The sequence below is a fragment of the Chelonia mydas genome, chromosome 8 (genome assembly GCF_015237465.2).
Source record: "Chelonia mydas isolate rCheMyd1 chromosome 8, rCheMyd1.pri.v2, whole genome shotgun sequence".
In the NCBI taxonomy this organism is placed as follows: Eukaryota; Metazoa; Chordata; order Testudines; family Cheloniidae; genus Chelonia; species Chelonia mydas.
The window spans coordinates 17,139,249-17,163,374 of record NC_057854.1 but is presented as its reverse complement, the minus strand read 5'-3'; the positions used below and the strand labels follow the sequence as shown (position 1 = coordinate 17,163,374).

Below are 24,126 nucleotides of genomic sequence, written 5' to 3'. Positions count from 1 at the left end.
AACACAAAGCAATAATGTGACAGAATTGTATAAGTTAGGGATAGATAAGTTAGATCATCAGGCCCATATTGCTACCAAGCCATGGTCCTGTGTAGGCTGCCAGTTACTGCGGCTTGGCACAATATGATGTAATATACAAATCAGTGCAGTGCACCACACTGCACCATCTGAGACCGTTGAACTTCCATAAACACTTTGCTTTCTATATGCTTGTGTGGATTTTGTAACAGTAGCCACTTCTCTTCCATGGGGACACACCATTTGCAGAGAGCCCTGCAGATCCTGGATCCTGTCAGCATCCCTCAAGAACTAGCCATCAGAAGGAACTGTCCTTGAAGATTAGCAAGGTATCAACGATAAATAACTGTCTGAAAAACTCAGTGACACAAGTGCATAACTGTCCCTTTCTCCTTCCTCTTTCATATCTAGATTGCTTGCAGCTGCGGCACTTAACTGGAATTGCACTAGGACCGATATGAATTGGGAGAGGGTCAATGGGGTCACATCAGTGGAGTGTGAGATCAGAATCAGACCAGAGAATATTATGAGTATATCAAGATTGAGCTCCAATTATCCACTAGACAGCTGTGCAGAAAAGGGAAAAAATATGATAGCAACCCCAAACTGTGTGTGCTGTTCAAATGCAAAAGGCTGTTTTGGGAAAGGATTAAAAATAGTTCCCACTCACCCCCCCCCCCCTCTATCTTTGCAACACCTAGAGGAGAAACCTTCTAAAGATCTAACGGCTCTTATGCAGAGCTGAGCGCTAGTGTGCATTGCTGATCATGTGACACATGCCTTGGGTGGATGACAAGGGGATCCAACACAGAGAAAGTTCCATGGCTGTTCCTTTTTCTTTGTATCACATCTCTCTTTATGGGGCTTTCCCTTCCTTTGCTCGATGCCCTATATTCCCCCAGTTGTAATTCACCCATTGTCTTCAAGGAAGGCTCCTTGTCAAGCCATATTAAAAAGTACAGAAGAAAAATAAATATCTCCCTCTTCAGATGTTTTCCTTTCCTAAGCTCTCACAGTTCCAGCTGTAACATGTAGTTTCCCAGTGGAAGTATCATAGTGGCAGGTAGTCCATATCTCCGATGAGATGAGGTCAATCCTACAAATGCTGCTTTTGATGACAGTACTTTCAGCAGTGGCATCAGAAAAAACTGTATGCAGAAGGATTGGCAGGTAGTAAACAAGGATTGGCAGATCCACTGAGCTGTAATTTTTGGCCCATCTCTAAACTAAAGTAGGAAGAAACAGAGTTCAAAGGGAATTACCTCCAATCTAAGACATAACAGGTAACATCAGTTGGTGCTAAATTATAGTGTAACATGTCAGCATGTATACATCTTTATATATGACAACTACATGATACCAAATGATTTATTATGATTCGTGCCAATACAATGTAGATGAAATTATTTTTGTTTGAATGGTGAGACAAAATAGCAGCAGATTTGCAGCCACACAGTTTCACAATACTGATAGCTGTATGTTTTCGCTAGACTACTGTATAAAGACTAAAACAGTATATGGAAGCTATTAATATCTAATTAGAATCACTAGCAATGAAGAGAGTAAACAAAACCGCATGATTCTCTGCCAGAAGTGCAGCTACGGCAGAATGGTGAGAGCTTCAGTTATATCTACCATTGAAGACCCAGTGCTTCTGTAAATAGGCAGTTTGTCTAGTAGTTGGACCAGATATGTCCAGCAGATGCCATTCCAAGAATGACTACTCTCAGATCACAGGCATCTCCCCCCAAGCATCTCTTTCTTTCAGGATTTTATTTTTAACAGGGAAATACAGCAGGCTAAAAGCTACATGTTTTACATACCACAGTAAAAACAGGTACTGAGTTATATTTGCTAGAGTCACAGTAGTTTATGTATATTTGCTATTCACAGACTGCAGAATATTGCCAAATAACCTCACTGGTGGGGACTGACAACATGGAGATACATGCATTCATGTGAGACCTTAATCAATGATGTCTATACTGTATTAAGCACATTCATTTTTTTAAACACCTTCCAGTAAAGTTGATTCCTTTAAACTTTTAGTTAAAACTGCTTTTTTTTTTTTTTTTTTTTACAATTACTCACAAAATAACCTGTAAACAAGTTGACATTACACTTATGTACAAGTGAACCACATTGGAAAGTAGAAGAGGTAATTCAGTGGGTGCCACTTGATATACATCAATGTGCAACAGACTGACTCAGGCCCGGCAAAGTCATTAAGTGCTTGTATGAGGTCAGAAAATGTAATATGAGCAAGGCCCCGTATAGATCACAATATCACAGAAGTCACAAAAGAAACACAAAATCCTATGTTTGCTGTGGAAATATTGCATTAGATGCATTTACTCTATGGTTGTGTGTCTATGTGAAATCTAAAGAGTTGAGTTATATTTTTGGCTAGCTCAGTACCAATTGCTGACAAAAAGCCAAAATCCTCTTCTAACATTCCCTCCTATACTCCGGTTTCTCTACATGTGAGGGGCTCCCATTAATGATGTCAATGAGAGAGCCATGCGTGAACCAGAGCAGAGGTTTCTATATGGAGCTGAGAGAAGAATTTTGCCCATTAAAGCAATTGGGCCTGATGCTTCACCCACTGACATCAATAGGAGTTCTGTTTCTGTTCTAAAGACCAGTTCCTTTTTATTTGTTCCTTGCCATAGATTCAAATTCACAACATCATAATCATAAGCTGATTTTCATTAGCAATATCAATGCCAAAAAACATAAAATATGTCTTTAATGATTTGAACAGTGCTTTCTTGTCCCTTTCCAATACTCCACATACAAAACCCCTTTGGGCATGAACAATCCGTGATACTTGGCAATGTTCTGTACCATGATTTACATGGGGCCTTATATATAAGGTATTTGTAAAGTCAAGTCTACATGCATACACACAGCTGATGAAATGGGGTGTATGGAAGGGTAAGAAATGGGACTACCTTCTTTTGGTTTTTAGGGCAAAGAAGTGGTGGGATGAGAGGGGGGATCACTTGATTAATTTCTGGTCATTGCCAGTAGTGATCAGACTTGCTTTCATTTTCTACTTCAGCACAATTCTTTGCAAAGAAAAAGACCAAATGGACCCATCAGAACTGGAATGAAAATACAAAACCTGCCCTCCACTGCCACACTGCTATGAGTCATTTACACGACACTGGGAAGTACTGCACTTACAGATAACTTACGAAAAAAGTAACTGGGAGTTATGAAGATTTGTGTGCGCTTCCTTCCTCTCCCTTTTATGCTTTGAGTTCTACTTAACTTATCGAGGGGTATATCTCTGTGTTTGGATTTATGAAAATGAAACACCTTCAGAAGGAACAAGATTATTTTTCAGATAGCCACCTTAGAAGCTGCAAGCCAAATCCACTTCTTGAGGAAGAGTACACAAATCCACAGAGTTGCACCTACTTACACCAGTGGTGAATTTATCATTGGATGGCTCCCATACCCCAGGGGTACAACACATCATCATGGTTGTGAAAGGTAGGTGATGGCAGCTGCATAATGTATTCTGAATACAGTCACTCCAAGGTGCACTTGTGCTATTTACAACAGAACTTTTTAAACTATGTCTTAAGCAAATCAGCAACTGTACCTAAAAGATCACAAAAGGGAACAAGTTAACCAAAGACTGGTTTTGCAATGCCTTCACAGAAGTAATAAGGCCTGTTCACCACATAATACGGGTGCATTTGTGCCACATTAAAGGTTAACAGCTTTCCTCTCACTCACTCTCAGACACACACATTTTTATTACTAACAGAAGTTTTATTTGTTATTCTGGTCCCAATGAACTCAATGGAAGTTTTGAAATTGACTTCAAAGGAACTTGGATTTGGCCCTTATTATGTGTGGAAAATAACTCAAATATCCAGTTTGTTCCCCAAATATTTCAGAAAGGTAATTGCATTGCAATTTGACTTCATATCCGTGATATAACTGACCACACATATTCTAACAATGGGCATACATGGCTGGATAAAAATAAAATAAAAATGACTGACCCTAAATTCTCAATCCAAACTCAATCCCGATAAACATTTTTAGAGCTCAAAATGTTAGCTTTTGAGTTTTGTTATTTCAATTTCATTTTCACACTCTCTGTATTACCTGGCATCAACCAGAAACAGAAATAGCAAAAAAAAAAAAAAAAAAAAAAAGCGCATAATTTTCTGGTATTTCTCACTAAAGCAAAAAAGTAATGGAAATATTACTAGAAAGGCTAGTCTCACAACATATCTGGTTCTATCTTTAGACCAAACCTGTATGTATAAGAATCCAAAAGTTAGCGTACTTAATCAAATGGAATTTACCAAGCTTAGCCCTTACCTAATAAGTATTTTCCACTGTATTTTACTTCCAAGTTGAAACCTGCTGCCATTAAAAATCACTGGGAGTTTTTGCCATTGAGTTTAACAGGAGTTGGATTGGACCTTATGCCTCTTGCAGCTATATGTATACATTTGTAAGCAGCTATGTTACCTTAAGTTGCAAATACAGAATGCTTTGTTTTTGCTGTCAGTATCTGGTGTCTGATCCTTTGTTCTAACCAGAAACGTTTTTTTTTTTACTAAGGAAGAAAGAAATGTACTGTTGGCAAATTTTAAACAAGTGCCTTTGTAAGGGAATTGCCTGGTGATTTCCACATTCACAATGGAAGAAAATTCTGTTGCAAAGGCAAATTCCCAGGTCAAAGGTGCACAACCAACCTGGGGATGCATTACAGAATCAGTTATTTTTAAGAGTGAAATCGAAATAGCCAACGGTCAGCTCCTCCCATCAGATATGCACATAATGCTTCTATTGACATCAATGGGAGTTGTACATGGGTATATGAGGGCACAATTTAGCTCCTAATAATTGTTTCTAAAATAGGCTAATTTCTTAAGCCCAATTGGATAAACTTGTAGGGACAAGATTGCTGCTGCCGAAGTCAATAAGACTTTTGCCATTTGGCAGGCTTATTTCTAGTGGAAAGGATCGGTTCTTTGCACCCGTGTAAATTATTGTGCATGGTGCAGGGCAACAGGATCTTCATGACTAGCCATGCACCTTAAATCCTCTGTGGGTTTTTTTACTGTTTTTCTACTATCTTTTCTTCTTCCCTCTTTCAGTTTTCTCATTCACATACATAAGGATAGCTAGGACTACAGCCCTGACAATGGTTTGCTACCTCATTTTGTATAGCCAGGGGAAAACGCTTGAAAAGCCCATGTGAAATGAAAAGGCTCCTTAAATTTTGAGTAAGGATAACATTTCACTTCCATTATAGTTCTGACAGCTGCGACTGAGGTACAATTCTGCTACCCGCCTACTGCTGGAATTACTCCTGCATCTTCTAACAGAGCGCTATGAGTAGTCCTGTGCCCTATAAATCTATGAGAACAAACTCCACAAAGTCCTGTGTGTGTGGGTGCATACACACACATACACACAGATCAAGTCTTCCAAAGTTTATATATTACAGTTCTCAGAGAAGAAAAAAAAATCAGCCCCTCATTACATCTCTAGGTACTGTCAGCTGCTTGTGTTTATTATGGGGCCAGTAAAGGGCCTGCTGCTCGGTTCTAACCCATTGCTGCATGTAAATGAATGAAAAGGCCAGCGCTGAGATCAGGCTGACAAGAAAAAAAAAAGAGTCTGTACAGTGAAGAGAGTTGATATCCTAATGTAAGAATTGCGACTACCACTGTCACATTGAGTAACAGAAAAATTACCCTGTCTGGACAATGCCCACGACGGCTCCTAATCTGGGGGTATGTAATTTCCCCTCATTTCTTCTACTTTAGTGTTAAAGACAGGTGCCAGAGTGACACTTCTAGAGTCCAAAGTCCTCTCTCCACAGAATGCGCACATCAGAGGCAGAAGCAGTGTAAGCTTCGCACATATCAACCCCTCCACCAATACCGCTAATGATTAAGTCTTGATTGTGGCTTTATTCTTCAGGCAGTAATGGGTAGGACAGCCCCACGCCACACCAGGAGAAGCACCTGACAGACAGGCAAATCTCTGCAGCTTTTCTGTGTGCACTGGAGGGGAAGCCAGGGAGGGAGGAAGGAGGAGTGCGAGTGGAAACAGTTTCCCTGGTGCACCAGCCTGCAGCTAGTGCGGGGCGGGGGGGGGGACAGCCAACATCCCACCCCTTTTCAACATCCTGTTTCCTGAGTAGAGAGAGTGAGCAAACAGCCCCTTCACTCTCCAAAGCATAGGATGCACAGAGCCTACTATCATGGGAAATTCTTGCATAGCTATGCAAATTGGGGTGTGGCTTCTTGGGCACCACCCAGACCCTGAGCAGACAAGCAAGGGCCTCTGATAATCAACCCCCCATATAGAGACCAAATTCCTTCCTCAGAAACCCATGCACCTACAAGAAATTAACCCAGTACAAACAGCAAGAATGAGGATAACATGGAGGGATAGTTTATATGCCTAATAAACCCCATATTAACTCCCTACTATCCAAGCCTGGCCCGTCATCCCACTGAGCACTGCACTTTTACATTGTACGTGTACCCCTTGTAGTTGGTCTATTCGTCTGCGTGTCTCTTATCTTGCAGGCAGGGACTGTGCTCTCATCATTAGCACAGCACTCACCACATTATGGGTGCTCCTGCAAACAATTGACGATATAAGACTTGTTTTGTTAAAAGGGCCTAAGGGAGTTAGGCACTCATCATCAATTGAAAGTTGGCACCTAACTTCCTTAAGTCCCAGCCATAACTAACAATAATATGGAGGGAGCATCTTTAAGGGAAAAGTGTAGTTCCTTCCTATCTGGCCATTTTCTGTGACCTGACTCACAGAACCCAGTCAGCGCATGCTATTTCTTACTCTCCTTTCGGAAGCTGATATTCCCAGCAGAACGGTTTGTCTTTTCAAGTAAGTGCCTAATTTTAGAGGATTGCTGTGTCTAGGGTTCCTCTTGCATTGAGTAACAGGCTGTAAAAAAATGAAACATATGCGTTTGTTTCTGCACAGCACATACACTGCCATGCGGGAGCCGCGAGTTCCACATCAGCTTCCTAGCTCTGAGGCTAGAAAGGGATTGGGAAAACTCTTTGACACATACAGGCAGCAACGGGGACCAGTTTGAGTTTAGTCCTCTCTGGGCTGTTTTTAGGATACGTCCCATGCAGAGCTGTCCAAGCTCCTTCCCAAGGCAGCACGTACCCCAAACAGAAGAATTTACTTAAGACACTTATGGGCAAAAAGCATTTCACTGAGGGGCCAGATTCTCATTTTCATGAAGGCCTCGTACACCAATCCAGCACTGTAAACCAATCTCAAAGTGGGTGACTTTACATTGCCAAGGCAGTGCAAAGTTATGCCTACACATGGAGCTGGGGGTCGCAATTCCTAGCTTGTTCTCATTGAAACTAGCACATTAAATATAATAGTGTCGTTGCAGCAGCCCGGGCTCACCACCAGGGTACAGACTCATGGGGTTTGCACTCAGGCTGACTAGCCTCTCCCACCACTCACCACTGTCCGTGCTACTGGGACTACAGTACCGTAACTCCTCACTTAAAGTTGTCCTGGTTAACATTGTTGCTTTATTAGGTTGCTGATCTATTAGAGAACATACTCATTTAAAGTTGTGCAATGTTCCATTATAAGGTTGTTTGGCTCCCCTGCTCCACCCGCAGCTCCTGCCGGCAAGTGGGGTCGGGGCATGGGGGCTTGCCCCACTCCGCCCACCTGGCGCTCCTGCTCAGGAGTGGGATCGGGGCATGGGAGCTTACCCCTCTCCGCCTGCCCGTCATTCCTGCCAGGGAGCAGGCAAGCCACCGACCCCACTCCCCAGCAGGAGCTGTAGGCAGAGAAGGGGAGCCAACAAGCCTCCGTGCCCCAACCCCACTATGCCCCTGCCTCAACCAAGCTTCACAATCATCATTGGTGAGTACAGTATCAAATTGTTCGTTTACAATTATTTAAAACTTATACTGCATATGTATATAATGGCTTTTGCCTGGCAAAAAAAAAATTCCCTGGAACCTAACCACACCCCCCATTTACATTAATTCTTATGGGGAAATTGGATTCGCTTAACATCGTTTTGCTTAAAGTAGCATTTTTCAGGAACAAAACTACAACGTTAAGCAAGGAGCATATTTAGCATGCTAGCTTGGAGAGAGCTAGCATTATGTCTGCACAAGCTGGGATTCACCCCTCCAGCTTCAACTGTAACCATCCCGTCGAATCAGGCCCAGGAAGTCTATACTGATGTTACACAAGTAGAGCAGTCACTCTTTCAATTGAAATAATGAGGAGCATGACCTGAAATGGAGAGCTGAAATCACCAGGGAACAAAGCTATCTCTGATGGAACTTCACCATAGTCAATGGAGTTAATCCTGAGATAAATTTGGTCCTAGGAATGGATATACTATATAAGTTCCCTACAGTAACAAAGCAGAATATACATATAAGCTTTCCGGCTAGTGATTATTAAAGTTCAAGACTCTTATTTCGGTAGTGGTGCAGAGTAATAACCATTTAATCTAAAACGGGAAATATGAAGGCCACATGGATCAAACCCATTCTGGTGCATTTCATTTGGTCTAATTTTTTCTGCAGATATTAATCATTGTACAGTCCTGTGCAAACTGAGTCAAGTCCATTCAAACTCTGAGAGAAAGAAAGAAAAACAGGGTACACGCTCCCTCTCTTGGTCCCTCATATTGTGTAATGTTTTTGAGATTAAAAAGAAAAAGAAAAAGTGAAACTCTGAAGCTGAGGATGCCAGGTTCTAGCCATTCTGGGTTATCAAAGTAGAGAAATGGTCTATGTTGTGCATGGAAATCTCAAAACAAATTCCTGCTGAAGCGAGAGCGAGAGTCAACCCTCTGCTCATTTTCTCCCTAATTTGCTAATACAATGAATTAATGTTAGACTTCTTCCTTGTGACTTGCAGAGGCAGAACTGATAGTGGAGGAGGATGCTGCATAATGCCTGATGGTACAAAACCTCGCAAAAGGCTCACTTTCTGATTTGGCATGTCTTCCTGATACTGACTGGCTCAAAATAGAAAAATCACAGTTTCGAAGTCTTAAAGTGTCAGAGACAACGGAGCTGTTCTCTGGTGTGGACATAACAAGAAAGAGAAAAAGCACCATTTAAGCCAATCCGTATGTCTTGGGAGCCAGCCTACTGTTCTTGCTTTGCATCGACACACACAAGGAAAGTTGCAGGAAAACTTTTTAACACAGTGCTATCAAGAGTGATTCCAGGTCAGCAGCTGTAAATAGGGACGAGTGAATGTACAAGAGAGAGAATTGTTTTTAAAAAGAGGAAAAGCAAAGCTGTGGCAAGCAGAGGGATGTATGTGTGTGAGCACATGGATGTGCAAAGGTGCATGTGAATATGTGTGTGCAAGCATGTGAATGTGGGTAGGTGTGCATCTGAAATGCATGTGTTTGAGTGTGAACATGTGTTTTAATAACTGAATTTGTTTAGTGCCTGATCCTGTGTCGTGCAGAGCTGTCCAATTTAGCTCAGCACTTCTCAGGTCAGGCTTTTGCTTACTATATTTACTCTACACATGACAATAATTAGGAATCCCTAGAACTAGCATCCCTCTCTCATGTAAAATATCTTGGTAAACCCTTGCAACCTTAACTAGAGATGACTCCAAACTACAAAATCCAGATCTCATATCCCTGTAATTTGAGGGTGTTTTGATCTGGGGATTTGGTTTATGCTCAGCTCTGTTCACAAGCGTCTCACATTTTTCAGTAGTTTGAGACACGTCACTTCCCTTTTGCACATGCAATTAGCATCCACAAAACCTGTGCCTGCATTGCACTCGCAGTTCAATGGTAGGCACAAATCTGAATGATAGGCCCTTTACCTATCTGATTATGCAGATTTGCCATCACAGTTCATTTTGCAGGTGCAAAAAAAAATTATGTAAGTTCAAATTATGTGGGAGCAAATTGCACCTGCAGGCAAGGAGGCTGGGCCTCAGACCTACTCAAATATACTACGTTCAATCCAAATGTACCTCTACTCTATGCACACTTGAAGTCATCTCCCTTGTAGCATTGTGAATTGGGAATGCTAGAGATAGTGAAGCTTTAGAAATGTTACTGATTCTAAACAAGGCAATATCACCGCTTATAAAGCTATCGGCTTTATTGGTTTCTGTGCCTCTCACTTTATGTCTTGAGACATTGATTGACATGTGCCAAACTCCCCAGCTAACTAGCTCCCATCTGCAGCCAGTGGAAGGCCCACGTGGACCCATTGATGCAATGCATCTCTAGGTAACTGCTTTACAGACTGTTTAGACACCAATCTCATCCCACCAGATGCAGTCTGTCCCTGGGACTCCCCTTCATTACCTGACTCTTCACTTTTCAAATCCCATCCATGGGACCTTTGGCTCCCACTGGACTGTTGAGGGACATCAGGTTCTTACTGGTCTGTGGAAAGAATTAGCTCCGGAATGACAACTAAGAGGCAGTTTTAGGCGAACCTGTCAAGGAAGGACTGTGCTTTTTTGTTGTTGTTGCCTGGGCTCAGTAGGTTCTTGTACTGCTGTGCCTGCGTGCGGCATCCCTTCTTCCCCGCAGTCCCATCAAACTGAGCTTGCTGATAATTTCCCATTTATTACACATTATGGATAACAAATGGTACTAAATTAAGCCTGCCACCCAATGGGTTATCCTACAGACTACAGAAAGGATGCTGATAAGGCAGTTTCCATTACAGAGTGTGTTTGGTTTCTATTCAATTTTTAATTTCCTTTTGAAATGTATCTAGCTGGAATGGCATGGTGCCTGCCATTTTAACAATCAATTTCCTGCCAGTCAGAGCACAAAATGCATCTTGTTAGGTTTATAATTTCTTATAATTGCATCTGCGTCGGATGGGAACGGGAGGCGGCTCTCCTCATTGGTTTGGGCCAAAGACTCTTTGGCAGCAGGGTCTGGCAGGCTTACATAAATCAGCTGAGATCACTGGCTCAGCGGCTTGACCCGCCATCTCTGGATCCCCCTTTCCAATTTGAATCGTTCCTTAATAAACCCTTTGTCATCCGGAAGCTTTGGGGAAGAGGTGTTGGAACAAAGGAGATTAAAATATACATCATAGTCAAAAATTCCTGGAATATTTTGCCCACAGTTGCAACAGACACAGACACTTTTACAGTGCTCCACTTCCAAACTCCCCCCGCCCCAAAAAATAACAGATGGAGAGAGATGGTCTTCTACTGTTCACACCTCATAAAGCTAGAGGGGAAATGGAGCACACAGAGTGCTAACAATTGCTTTTTCATTGTTGTTGTTGAGAAAGTGCAGTTATAAGGAGAGAACCAGAAAAATTCATTATGCAATATAAATATACACACATGTATATGTATATTCATGTGTATACATACGTATATATATATATATACACACATCCTTCGTGTAAACTGACATGGCATAGCATGTTTCTTTAAATCATGTACATCTGCCCCTCCCTGACTCCTCCAAATAAATTAATTAAAAGGAGAACTCAAAAGGCATGTAGTTTGCGGAACCCCCCCGGCCACTGCCTGATCATGTGTGGGACTTTCTCTACCGGCACCAGATGCATCTGTGTGTGGGTTTCTTTAGTTGGTAATGTTGTTGTGCCTTTAGTGTATTCAGCTTGCGTAAGACTAGGAGCTTACAAACAAAAGCATTTTTCATTGTGCTTCCACAACTTGAAAAATATCATTACCCTGTGACTATAAATGTTAAGGTGAAATAGGCAAATTAGGCAGTACTATCAAGATGGATTTGTTTTGTGACCTAACAAATTGTTATGATTCCTTTTATTTCCTTATCGTTAAGGATCTTGATCTGTAAATTGTAATAAGGTTATTTTCCCCCTGCCCCGCCCCACTCTTATAGATGATACTTTCGTAGCAGTTCAGATTGCCAGGGGTGTTTCCTTTCTGGAAACCTGTCTGGGATTTTGATTTTAAGGAAATCCTGGATGCATTTTTCTAACTCTTCCTCAATAGAGAGCTTTTCTTTCACTGCTTTTTTTTTGCTAGAGTTGGATTCCCTGGAGCCAGACGTTAGAGTTCGGAGCAGGTCACTTTTTCTTCGGATTTCAGACTGCTGAAGTAGCTGTACTGGGCCCTTCTTGATTGGCCGATCTAGAGTCTGTATGTTGGGCTGGCGGGTGACAGGGCCACAGATGACAGTCTCTTGTGGGGAGCTGGCTTCTGATTGGCTGTCACAGCTGGAAGTGGATAGTTCATTGCAAGATGTGCCACTTTCCCCCTCTTTATCTCCTTTGCCATTTTTGCAGCAGCAGTCACAATGGGATGAAGACCACCTTGAAGGCTCACCTAAAAGAAGGAACAAAGCACACAGTGCGGTTACAAAAAGCACAGACATCTGGGCTGCCATACACACACAGCAGGGTATTCCTTCATATGCCACCAAATAAACTACTGTCTATTAAGTACACTTGTGGTAGCAGAAGAAAATGGGGAGGAAAGGAATCTAGTATAGTGGTTAGAGCAGGATAAAACCTCTCAGAACTCCTGGGTTCTATTCTAAGTTTTCTCAGTATAATCTTGGGTAAGTCAGTGTGACCAACATCTTACACACATGTGGAAATGCTTTGCTGGATCAGGAACTTAAACTCGCTGGGCCTGATTCTCATTAACAATAATATTCCTTTATTCCACTCTGGCAGTGTAAAGGGGCATTAATGTCCACTTTAAGGCCCCTTTAGATTGCCACAGCAGAGCAAAGACCTTTTGTGCAAGGGAGAATCTGTTCCCCTGTGTTTCAGTTTATGTATGTGTAAAATGGTTTTGCTGTTAGACTTCATTAATGAATGTTTGAAAAGTGCTTTGAGATCCTCAGATGAAACCACTATGTTAATGCAAAGAGCTATGTTGTTATTTTCTGATAAGTGAACGATGATTGTTTCAGAAAGCCAGGGATAAATCTCAGGAGTGGTTTATTTGTTGCTAACTCCATAGCAGTTTACTAACAGGCCAAATCCTGAGATGCTCACTCAGATTCTTCATAGCCAAATTCCCACTGACTGTAAGATCTGAGTAAAATCAGAATAAGGTCTTCAACCTTTGGCCCATCCCTTCAACCCTCACTCACATTAGTAGTTCCATTGATGCCAATAAGATTACCTAGGTAAATAAAGGTTGTAGGATCTAGCCCAGGATCACTAATCCAGAAAAAAAAAGGTAAGTTATAAACTGACAGCCAAATGGAGCCAATATCCAGCTGGATGTCCCTCAGCAAAAATCCAGTGTTTAAGCTGCTGCCAATTCATGGACGAAGTTATGGCCTCACAACATGTAAATGGTCCACAAGCTCATTCTCGTGTTTGGTCTTCCAAAGGTTTTGATTTAATAAGTAAAGGGCCAGGCAAAAGGGAACAAAACATGCTTGAAGAGAAAGGAATGAAGATACAATTCTTGTTCAGGGAATAGGTGTCGCAGAGTAAAAATCAAGCTATCCCTGAAACAGCTGCATAGACCTAGGAATTTTCTTACTTAGAATATTCAAACTGTTCAGGTATTGATTGATGAAATGTTATTCTATGTCCCGTCAAATTTCCCCATTAATAGTATGCTGTCAAGATTGATAGGCTCAAAATCCAACCTATCTTTTTTGCTAATATATGTTTGTAATGTCCATTAATTCTTTCTGTCTTTACTGAATTCTGCAATTATCTTTTTTGTAAAATAAAATACGAAAGCCAAAAAACGTAGCACTCATGAGCTATCCTACAATAACAAAACAGCCCGCACAGCTTAGTCTCATGAGCAACTCTACGACAACAAGCCAGGCTGAGCAGATTAACACTGACAGGCAGTCCTAAAATAATAAGGTAGGGCATACAACTTAGCAATTGTGGGCATCCCTACAATAACATGCTAGGGTGAAACCCTGACTCCGTTGAAGCCAATAGGAACTTTTTCCTTAACTTCGAATAGGACCAGGATTTAATCCCCGGTGTTTACAGGCCAGCACTCACAAAAAACAAGACAAAGCTGGGAGAACTCCTCTGCCTAATGCATTAATTTGAGTTACTTGGCTGGGTGCAGAGCACACGTGGGGACACAGATGGAGTCATTTTGTATGCAGACACTGTTGCTGCTCTCTATCATTGTGTCCTTATAGTCAAGTGTGCACTGCTTCATCATGTGGCTCCATCACAAACCCCCCCTCCCCCCCCCCCCCCCGCCCGCATGTAATGCATTGGTGGCACTCTGGAGCAAGATGCGATACTCCTGATAGCTCATTTGTTGAAAGAGCAAGAACAACTGCTCTGAGGTCCAGGGCAGGCTGTGAATGTGCTGGAGACAGCTGACATATCCCTATTGTAAGCAAACAGTGAGATCTACATTCAGAAGTAGCATCCTTCTCACAAGGGAGCCCAGAGAATAGAATTTAATCTAGTGGAGTCGACACGTATGTACACGCACACACGTATGTACATGCACACATGCATTGCCTTGGGAATGTGACTTCTTCTAAGGGAAAAACCAAAATGTTCTCTATGTCAAAATAAAATCCAGACTATAATGCTTCCACGGCCTGCAACTTGCTATTGAGAAAGATGCTGTCTTATTATTTTAATCACCATCCTCTCTATTCTTTCATTTAATTAAATGTAGCTTTTTATTCTTTTTAAAAAAGAAACAAAAAGCAGCACTAAAGTTCCAGTTATTGCAGACTATTTATGCGAAGTAAACATTTCTCACCCCACACACGCAAAAAAGTTACACAACAGTCATATACTGAAAATAAGGGAGCTGACTGCAAGAAGGGATTGTCTGTGTCAACATGTCTCTTGTCTATAAAGTACAGGGAATTCTCTCTTTTTTTTTTTTCATGTTCTACTGGAGAACTGCCCAATAGCCATAATCCATAACAAAGAAGGAAAGCTGGCACTGACAAAAAGTGTGTCCTGACCAAACTGCCGAGATAATCATGGATTTAAATGTCATTTGGAAGCATCCATCTTCCCAGTAAAATGTAATTATCACCTCCAACTAGTGCAGATTGGTAGCATTATTAAGGTCAAGAAAAGTGTAATTCAGCATGCTGTAGAGCAGCCTTATATCAGCAAGACGGCATTTTATTCCACCCATAAAACAGACACGGGGCATGGCTTTTAGTGCTTCACATGCAATGCTTCACATTTTACTCTTCCAGGGAAGCTCTCTGCAATTTACGCTGTAAAAATGAAACCGAAAGAAAAGCAAGTGGTTTGTACTTTATGGAAAGATTGTGGAGGACAGACAAAGCCTCAAAGGCTTTCTGATCAGGCTGTCGGTAAGTAACCGGAAGGAGATGTCGTTCTGATTTCTGCATTATGTATCTTTAAATGTAGGGTTGTCTCCCTTTCTGTTGCAGAGGCTTCTGGGAATCACTTGCCATTTAGTGCTTCAGTTCAGCTGTGGAGTGACTGATATTTTCGCTCATGGAGACTTTGGGCTAGGTTCTCGTTTACACTACACAACGCTGCTGTGGTCAGGGGGCTTTAAAACGAAGGCACACACTACAGTCGTATCTTCTTTGGGGCTTCTTTACACACCAGAACTCCCTTAACTGGCTGGGCATTGTTGAAAAACATGGGCACAGAGGTCCTGCTCCAGTTCCAATGGGGCCTCTTTTGCCATTGCTCTGAACCTTGTGTGGGTGTGAAACACTTGCAAATCAGAATGGTAGTATTTGACTTCCACTTGGCACTCATTTTGCACTGATATGAATGACTAAATGAAGGGCAGGGCAGTGGTGAATCAGGCCCACTGAATGCAACAGAAGTGTTGCCACTGTCTCCAATGCTAGCTAGACTGGCCCTCTGCAATCTTAACTGGGCCATGGCTGTTGGGCATATACTAAAACATACAGCTGAACAGAAACTGCTGATTTTTCTTCCATGAGAAAGTCAAGCCCACTGGAGTGAAACAGGGCTTTGCAAGCTCACAAAATGCTCATGCGTTCTTTAAAAAGATGCACTGCTGAAACCTGCCGCACCCGTCTTTCAAATTCTCCATCTTGCTAGTAGCTGTGACCAAAGTTCACATCAATTATAGAAACAGTTGGAAAAAAAACTTCCCCACCCTGTTACTTGCTGTTCCCTGTCAACGATGAAGGAGTCTTGCAGTCTGTGTGGCGAAATTTAATTCGTAGACTTGCTTCAAGACTGGTTCTTTATCTAGTCTGAAAAAGTCAATAATGGCTAAATTGAATTTTTTTTTATAATTCTCCCAGCTCTGGAAAAGACATTGCATACACAAGGCTTGGTACAAACTGATTGTGTGAAATTTGGAAAAACACATCCATAAGCCTTATTGATTTGCAGCTTTTTATTGTGGTTGACATTTTAACTTGATGGCATTTTTCCTCTGCTGCAACTACCTATTGTTTCCTGGTAAGAAGAGAACTGGTACAGAACTCCTGTACTGCATAAACAGAAAATGATTTATTCCAGCAAGCAAGCGCAAGTGTTCAAAAAGGCAGAAATCCATCAGGTGCAAACTAGCTGATAGGGATGTACGTGACTGCACAGTGGACCCTTGGAAAATATCAGGAATCCAGTAAATAGCTTTCTTAAAGTGACACAGTTAACTTAAAAAACACATTTTTTCTGAAAATATTAAGTTTGATACAAGGGAGAGATTAGAAGGAAAAATACATTTCTCTCTTTTTTCCTGTGTTTACTTTGTCCAGTTGACAGCACTTTGTGCATAGTTATTTTCACTGTATTCCCCTGTACAGTCAGTCATTTTTCCCTGTTGTCTGTGTGTATCTTTCATAAAGCAACTATGGAAGGGAAACACTTACATCTTGAGAAGAATGCTGTTGTGAACCCAAGAAAATTAGTAAAAGAAGATCGGGAGCAGCAGTAGGAAATGTAACTACTTTTATCTTCTTTGTTTAATTGACTAGATTTCAAGTTGACAATGACTCTGTAATTAAAACTTGTAAAGAGGAAACCCATTTTAGTAATGCTACTCCTACCTATCTCTTATAGAGCACTTTTCTTCAATAGATTGCAACATGCTTTACAAAGGAGGTAAGCATCGTGATCCCCATTTTACAGATGGGGAATCTGTGGCACAAGGGGTAAACTGACTTGTCCAAGGTCACCCAGTGGCCAAGCCATGAATAAGACTCATGTCTCCTCAGTCCCAGAGCTATCCACAGAAGTTAGAGACTCTAACTATCTCCTTGCCTGTGCAGGATTCTTCCCTACAGCACAGTCTCTAGAGTTTTGTGCCATCAAGCTTAATGTGTCCATAGTGATGGAGCTTCAACCACTTCCTTTGGGAAGCCATTCCACAAACTAATACATTGAGCTCATCAGCAGCAAGATTTTTTTATCGCAACCCTGAATTTTTTCTTCCTTGACATCATCCCATTATTCTCTATTTATACCCCCCATCTACCACATTACAAGCCAGATCCTCAGCTGGTATAAATCTGCATAGCCCCATGGACAACAATGGAACTATGCCATTTACACCAGCAGAGAATCTGGCCCAGATTGGCTGTGACCATTGCAAAGGTGCACAGAGGGGGAAGATGACAGGTTTCAGAGTAGCAGCTGTGTTAGTCTGTATCCGCAAAAAGAAAAGGAGGACTTGTGGCACCTTAGAGACTAACAAATTTATTTGAGCATAAGCTTTTGTAAGCTACAGCTCACTTCATCTGATGGAAAATACAGTGGGGAGATTTAAATACACAGAGAACATGAAACAATGGGTGTTACCATACACACTGTAACCAGAGTGATCAGGTAAGGTGAGCTATTACCAGCAGGAGAGTAGGAGGGGGAAAAAAACCTTTTGTAGTGATAATCAAGGTGGGCCATTTCCAGCAGTTGACAAGAACGTCTGAGGAACAGTGGGGGGAGGGAGGAGAATAAACATGGGGAAATAATTTTACTTTGTGTAATGACCCATCCACTCCCAGTCTTTATTCAAGCCTAAATTAATTGTATCCAGTTTGCAAATTAATTCCAATTCAGCAGTCTCTCCTTGGAGTCTGTTTTTGAAGTTTTTTTGCAGAAGAACCTGCCACTTTTAGGTCTGTAATAGAGTGACCAAAGAGATTGAAGTGTTCTCCGACTGATTTTTGAATGTTTTAATTCTTGACGTCTGATTTGTGTCCATTTATTCTTTTACATAGAGACTGACCAGTTTGGCCAATGCACATGGCAGAGTGCCTGCCATGAACCTCCTATGCAAGGACTAGAGATAATCACAGACCATGCACTCAGGAGAACACAGGGGTTGCTCCCTCCATCCTTCCTAAAAGTAAGGGAGCGGGTGGACAGGGCCACCATGGGGAGGGAGCTTCAGCATGTACCCTAAAAGGTGAGCCTGAGTGCTATTCAAGTGCATCCCAGAAATAGAAACAGATCAGATTGCCCTTCCCTCTGAATGGAGAATCAGACAGAAATTCTGGGAGTGCAACATGTAACCCCGAATCAGAACCTGTCATGTTTATATTGTGTACTAAGTGGTTTAGGGTACACCTATGTTTTTAGTTTTCTGTCACATTGCCATGATGACTGCATCACTGAAATAGTCTCATCACCTGCAAATGGTCCAGGCACTGACCTCCTTTTGGCCTAGAGATAAAAATATACAAAACACCTCCAGTCAAAGAAAACAACTTGACTGATTCAGCACACCACAGGATTCAGCCCTCAGAGAATCAACTGGGAGTGTTAAAAGCAGGGACCTTTCAATTGCCGGACCCATTTATCCTCTATGTTGAAAATACATTTACATCAGGAGGGGAAAAATCTATAGCTCTCTCCTTTTGATGGATATATTTTTGACAGTTTTGGGAAAGGTGTGAAACTCTGCTAAACATTCTCTTGAAGATCAAGGGGCCCAGTTTACTGGTTTCAAATTGCTGTAAATCAACTGGTTCTACTGGAGTTACTCCGAAATTACTCAGGTGTCAGTGAAATCAGAATCACACCCAGGCTTTCAGGCTACATAAAGTGCCATAAGTGTAATTTTTATTGGCTTCTGGCGACAACTGTGTGAACCTCAAGGTTTTACACTAAAACCCCATGGCATCATCATTATAAAGATAACATATCACACTAGTCAGACCAGTACATAAGGAAACCTAGAGAAAGAGGAAGAAAGCAAGGGAGGAAATTGAATTGCCCTTTAACATTTAATGAAATGGGGGGGAAATAGTTTTCATTAGATCATCTTCTGATAATAGAAAAGGGGAGGAAAAGAAGCATTTCAGAATTAAGCAGGAATGCATAAAATATATATTTGTGTGAATCAGTATCAAATTAATTACTGTACAGCTTAACCAGTATTTCAAATGTTAGTTCAAACAGTCCTGCCCATTTCTGCCACAAATTCCAGTTTCAAGTTGAGTCCTTTCTTCATTGATTTCAGAGCTCACCGTCCGTTTTTCTAAATGTCATTCCAAGGCCCAGGCTGTTTTGCCACAAGAAGGGTGAACAGCTCCAATTTTTTTCCCCATGCCAATGATGTGCAAATAAATAATAACTGAAATACGAAGGAAAAGTTTTTCCAAGGTGAGAGCATCATCTGCAAAACAGTGTGAGCACCAGTTGTGCATGGATAGCTTTTCGTTCACGTGCACGAGATATACCTGTGCATGTGAAGGTCTGCCTGCATGCACAGTTGCCCAGTTTGTTATTTTGCAAACTCACTTTGTGTAATTTTGACCCTTGTCAGGCACTGTGGATTCCAAAAGCTTTCCTTAAATTCTTGGTTCTGTTGAACCAACCTTGTGCCTGTTGAAGTCAATGGCCAAACTCCCATTGATTTCAGTGGTGCAGGATCAGGATTAGGAAATCAGGATTAAAAGATGTGTGGATAAGCATAGGGAGAGCGTTCCCTGGTCTTCTTGGCTTGGGCAATTTGCTTTCCCTGAACTCCCCCTTTTCTCTGACGCATGATGTGAGTTCTCATCAGGCAGGGGAATTTGAAATGGAAGGAGTAGAAAGAGCTGATGCCTGGCTGGGGGATTTGGGAGGCTCTCGATCTCTTGTCTGGGGTGAAGAAGCAGCAACTTCTCCTCTACAGGAAGATTTGTCCCACCTGCTGGCCCCATCCACTCTAAGAAGTAAAGAAAAGGAAACTCTCACACCAGCTGCCGCATTTTGCATAACGTGTGTTCTTTGAAATGTCCCAAACTTTTAACAGGCTGGACACTGCATCAGGTATCTGAACAATTTCTGGGGAAGAAGCTTTCAGACCCACCCTTCATTCCCATTTTATTAGATTTTTTTTTTTTATCAATACAAATACTCCATCCTGGTAGAGAAGGGAGTGGGGAGAACCAGGGACGTGCCCCTCACCAGCTGTACTCAAAGAACACACACACGTTTCTTTGCTGCTGATAGGCCCAGCGGTGCTGGAACAATTTTTATAGTGAGGGTGTGGCAGAAACCATGTATCTGGGTTGTTATTACTACTTCAAGCCAGGGGGGCGGTAGCACCCCCAGCATCCCTAGTTCCAGCACTTATGTATGGGTTTACCTGGGGACAGCGGAGCCTTTCAGACAGATTTTTAATCCTGTCCCCATTCTCTTCCCTTTGCTGCGTCCTGTCACTAGATGATGATTTAATGTGACATCATCACCTCGTTACCAGTGGTGAGAGCCACCACAATTGTTCTGTTCCCGCCTCCTTTTTTTGGATCTATTTTAACCACTGTGGAGGTGAGAAGCAAAACAGGGAGAAACAGCCTGTTAGAGATCAGAGGGCCACTATCTCAACAGCGCGGCAAGAGAAGCTACTTGGACAACCAGCCAGCAGAGCTCAGCTGCCAACCCGGGAAAGACAACCTAACCAGCTTGTATACTGAGCTAACTAAAACAGTCCTTGAGTCTACTATGGGTGAGTCTGGCCTGAAATTAGCTGTCCTGGTTTGGAAAGAAGAAAAATGTTTTTGCTCAACAGAAAGGAGACAGCACTGACTGTTCAATTATGCCATGGAGGCCAGTTTGACTGCTCTTGTCTCTCTCTATACACCGTACATTAAAGCACTTATTAGGTTAGGCCGTCTGTTCCTGCACACCTGCTGGGGGTTGCTTGATTGACTCCATTGACTGGGTGCCTGGAGTCTAATTCTACAATCAGGATTCATTATATTGTTTGTAAACAATGACAGACTATGATAAATATGCATTTCAGTTAATTATTGCCTTCCCGTGTGCTGTACCACTTTCTCATTTTCATCTGCATGTCACATCTTAGCACCTGATCTTGCCTTCCTCTGACTGTGACTAAGTAGATCTGCTTGTGGAAAACAGATCAGACAGACCCACATCCATGGCCAAAGCCTGAATGCTGCTAAGCACCTGCTGTGCACCTTCAGTTACTATTGACTTCAGCGAAGGCTCCCTGAACCTCCCAGGAGCTGGTCCTCAAACTGTCCCCTTTTTGTAGCTTTAGATTATTCTTTGCCCTTCTCCTTTTATAAAAAGATCTTTAAAAACACAACTCCCCACCTTCCTTTAAGGTAGGACAATATCGCTCTCCATTTTACGGATGGAAGAACTGAGACACAGAAAGAGACGTACCCAATATCACGCAGGCATGTATCAGTATCAGAAGCAGGAACAGTCCCCTGGAAACCCTGATCCTCAAACTCTAATCAGCTTTTTCTACCAACTGAGCTGGGAAGCAGACATTCCCTATAGGTTTCATCTGATTTCATTAAACATAAGTCGTTATTTAGGTGCAGCATACAGGACAAACCTGCCGCAGTTTGCTATCGCTACAAACATGTGAACAAGCTACAGTAGAGTTCAAATATATTAAACAATATGTTAATATAATTTACGATCTATTTAACTTTGGACACCATGGGCCAAATCCTCAGCACATGTAAATTGCTGTTATATTAGCTGAGGATTTGGCCCAACTTTTCCTCTCAGTTATGCACACATTAGTTAGTTGGAAAATGCTTAGTATTTTTCAAGGAAAATCCCTTTTTAAAGTTACCTGTGTACATGTTTTGGTTTTTTGACAAAAAAAGAAAAACAAACAACCCCTGCCTCACGTTTTCTAAACTGCTTTTGATTTTAAAAAAAGAAAATCTGAAGGTTTGGTTAAAAAAATGGGTTTTGCAAACTATAAATCGCTTCACCTGCCTTTCTACTGCAGCAGGACCCGAAAGGCTCCACTGGGTCCTGCACTGGGTGTTTTAATCCAGAAGCTAAGAGACATCCTAATGTGCACCACACTATTGGGAAGGCAGATTTTATTCTGGGGGGGAAATAGTGCGGTGCATACTGGCCATCTTTCTCTCCAAAACAAGGTATGTGGTCATCATAGTCGCAGCAATGGAACCTAACGAAATCTTTTGGGCCTCCTGGTTGCATAACTGGGGAGAGCACGCTGCCAGCTCCCTGGAACTTAGCAGGCAGAAGGCCAGGAGTGGAGCCACCTTACAAGAGATATCAAAGAAGCAGGACATTTATTTTAAATTGGAGGGGAAGGATGATATTGTGGAAATGGCACAGAACTAAAAGTATGGAGAACAGGGTACTTTTCTTAGCTCTGTCACTGATTTGGTAGGTGACCTTCAGTAAGTTACTTATCTCTTTGTCCCTCAATTTCCCTCTAGATACAATGGAGGCAGTGTTGCCTAGTGGTAGCGCACTGGATTGGGAATAAGGAGACCTGGATTCTATTCCTGGCTTTGTTATTTGCCCGCTGTGTGACCTTGAGCAAGTCACTTCACCTCTCTATGTGTCAGTTTCTGCATCTATAAAATGGGGATACTGATAACGTTGTAAACTACTTTGAGCTCTGTCGATGAAAAGCGCTATATAAGCACTGGGAATTGTTATTAGTTCTTCCTGACCTCCCAGGGGACTATTCAGACTGAATTTGTTAACTTTGCAAAGCATGTTGAGTGCCTTGGACGGAAGGGGCTATTAAAGTGCAAATTAGTATTATTATTTCTAGACAAACCAACATTCAGATATGCACTCAGTAAAAGGGCTTTTTATACCCTGCCTAAAAATTGAAGGATTCTGAGCAGTTTCATAGGCAGTCCTGCCAAAAGAAATTTAAAAGCCAAAATCTGAACCAACTATCAATTTATCAGTCAAAAATGCATTCACCAGTTAAATGAATTCATTGAATGATGCATAGAGAAGAGTGACTAAATGCAAAACGGTAGCAATTCAACACAATCTGCTGAACAAAAATAAATGAAAGGTCTATGTAGCTCAGGTTTCACTGTCATGTTTCTTTTAGAGATTGGTACAATCTTAGAGCCAGATTCTGATCTCACTCTGAATCTGAAATAACTCCATTGACTTCAGTAGAATCAATCCAGATTGATACCTGCTCTGAATATTAGAAAGCAGAGATGGGTTGTAATATGCCAGGTTCACTTATATTTTTAAAACCCCACCCACATCTTCTCTTTCAAGTTTAAATTCCAATCTTACAGTCAGAGTGTAGGCGCATGTGCTATGTTCTTTTAGTATCTATATTCACTAAGAATTTTCAGAAAGTTTTGCAGAATAGGAAAAAGGAAATACAGAAGAAATATAATTTGACAAGGAGAAGAAGAAAGCTTAAAATTTTAGACATTATAGAAGCCATAATTTCATCATCTTAAGTGGCTAATTTGCCCTCTGTTACATCAAGCAAAATGGTCGACATCAAAGCCAGTGAAAATGATTAGTTAGCCTAGTGCAGTGACTCAGCCCATAACCCCAGAATTATGGGTAATTGCATACTCTTAAAGTCTACTGAAAAATAAAATCTTTAGCACTGCTATTAGGAAGGAAAAATTACTGTGGGACTTGATGGCTCAGAAGATTGCTAATGGGATACAAAAATATGTCACCTCTAGCCCAGCCGTGCAAATCAAGTCCAGAACTATGAGTGCACACCAATACTACATGAAGACGGCTTGATGGCCTGTGTGAAATGAATTGGTGGTCTCAATCCAGCTCCTAATGAACAAGTACCAATACAGCAAAAAACAAAAAATAATTCAAATATTCGTTTGAACTGGTTGGGTTTTTTGTTTGTTTGTGGGGAGGGTTCGTTTTGTTGTTTTTTGGAACCTCAGAAAATGTCTTTGAG

General features: G+C 41.6%; 1 protein-coding gene across 1 annotated transcript in view; it reads right to left on the bottom strand.

The window, feature by feature from the left end:
- Positions 1–1,774: 1,774 nt before the first annotated feature.
- The window catches only part of KCTD16 (potassium channel tetramerization domain containing 16), a 159,255-nt gene continuing 136,903 nt past the window's right edge, over positions 1,775–24,126 (bottom strand). The window contains exon 3 of the mRNA XM_007054366.3: positions 1,775–12,363. Coding sequence (XP_007054428.1) covers positions 11,912–12,363 — 452 coding nt within the window. The 3' untranslated portion in view covers positions 1,775–11,911. The remainder of the gene's footprint in view (positions 12,364–24,126) is intronic.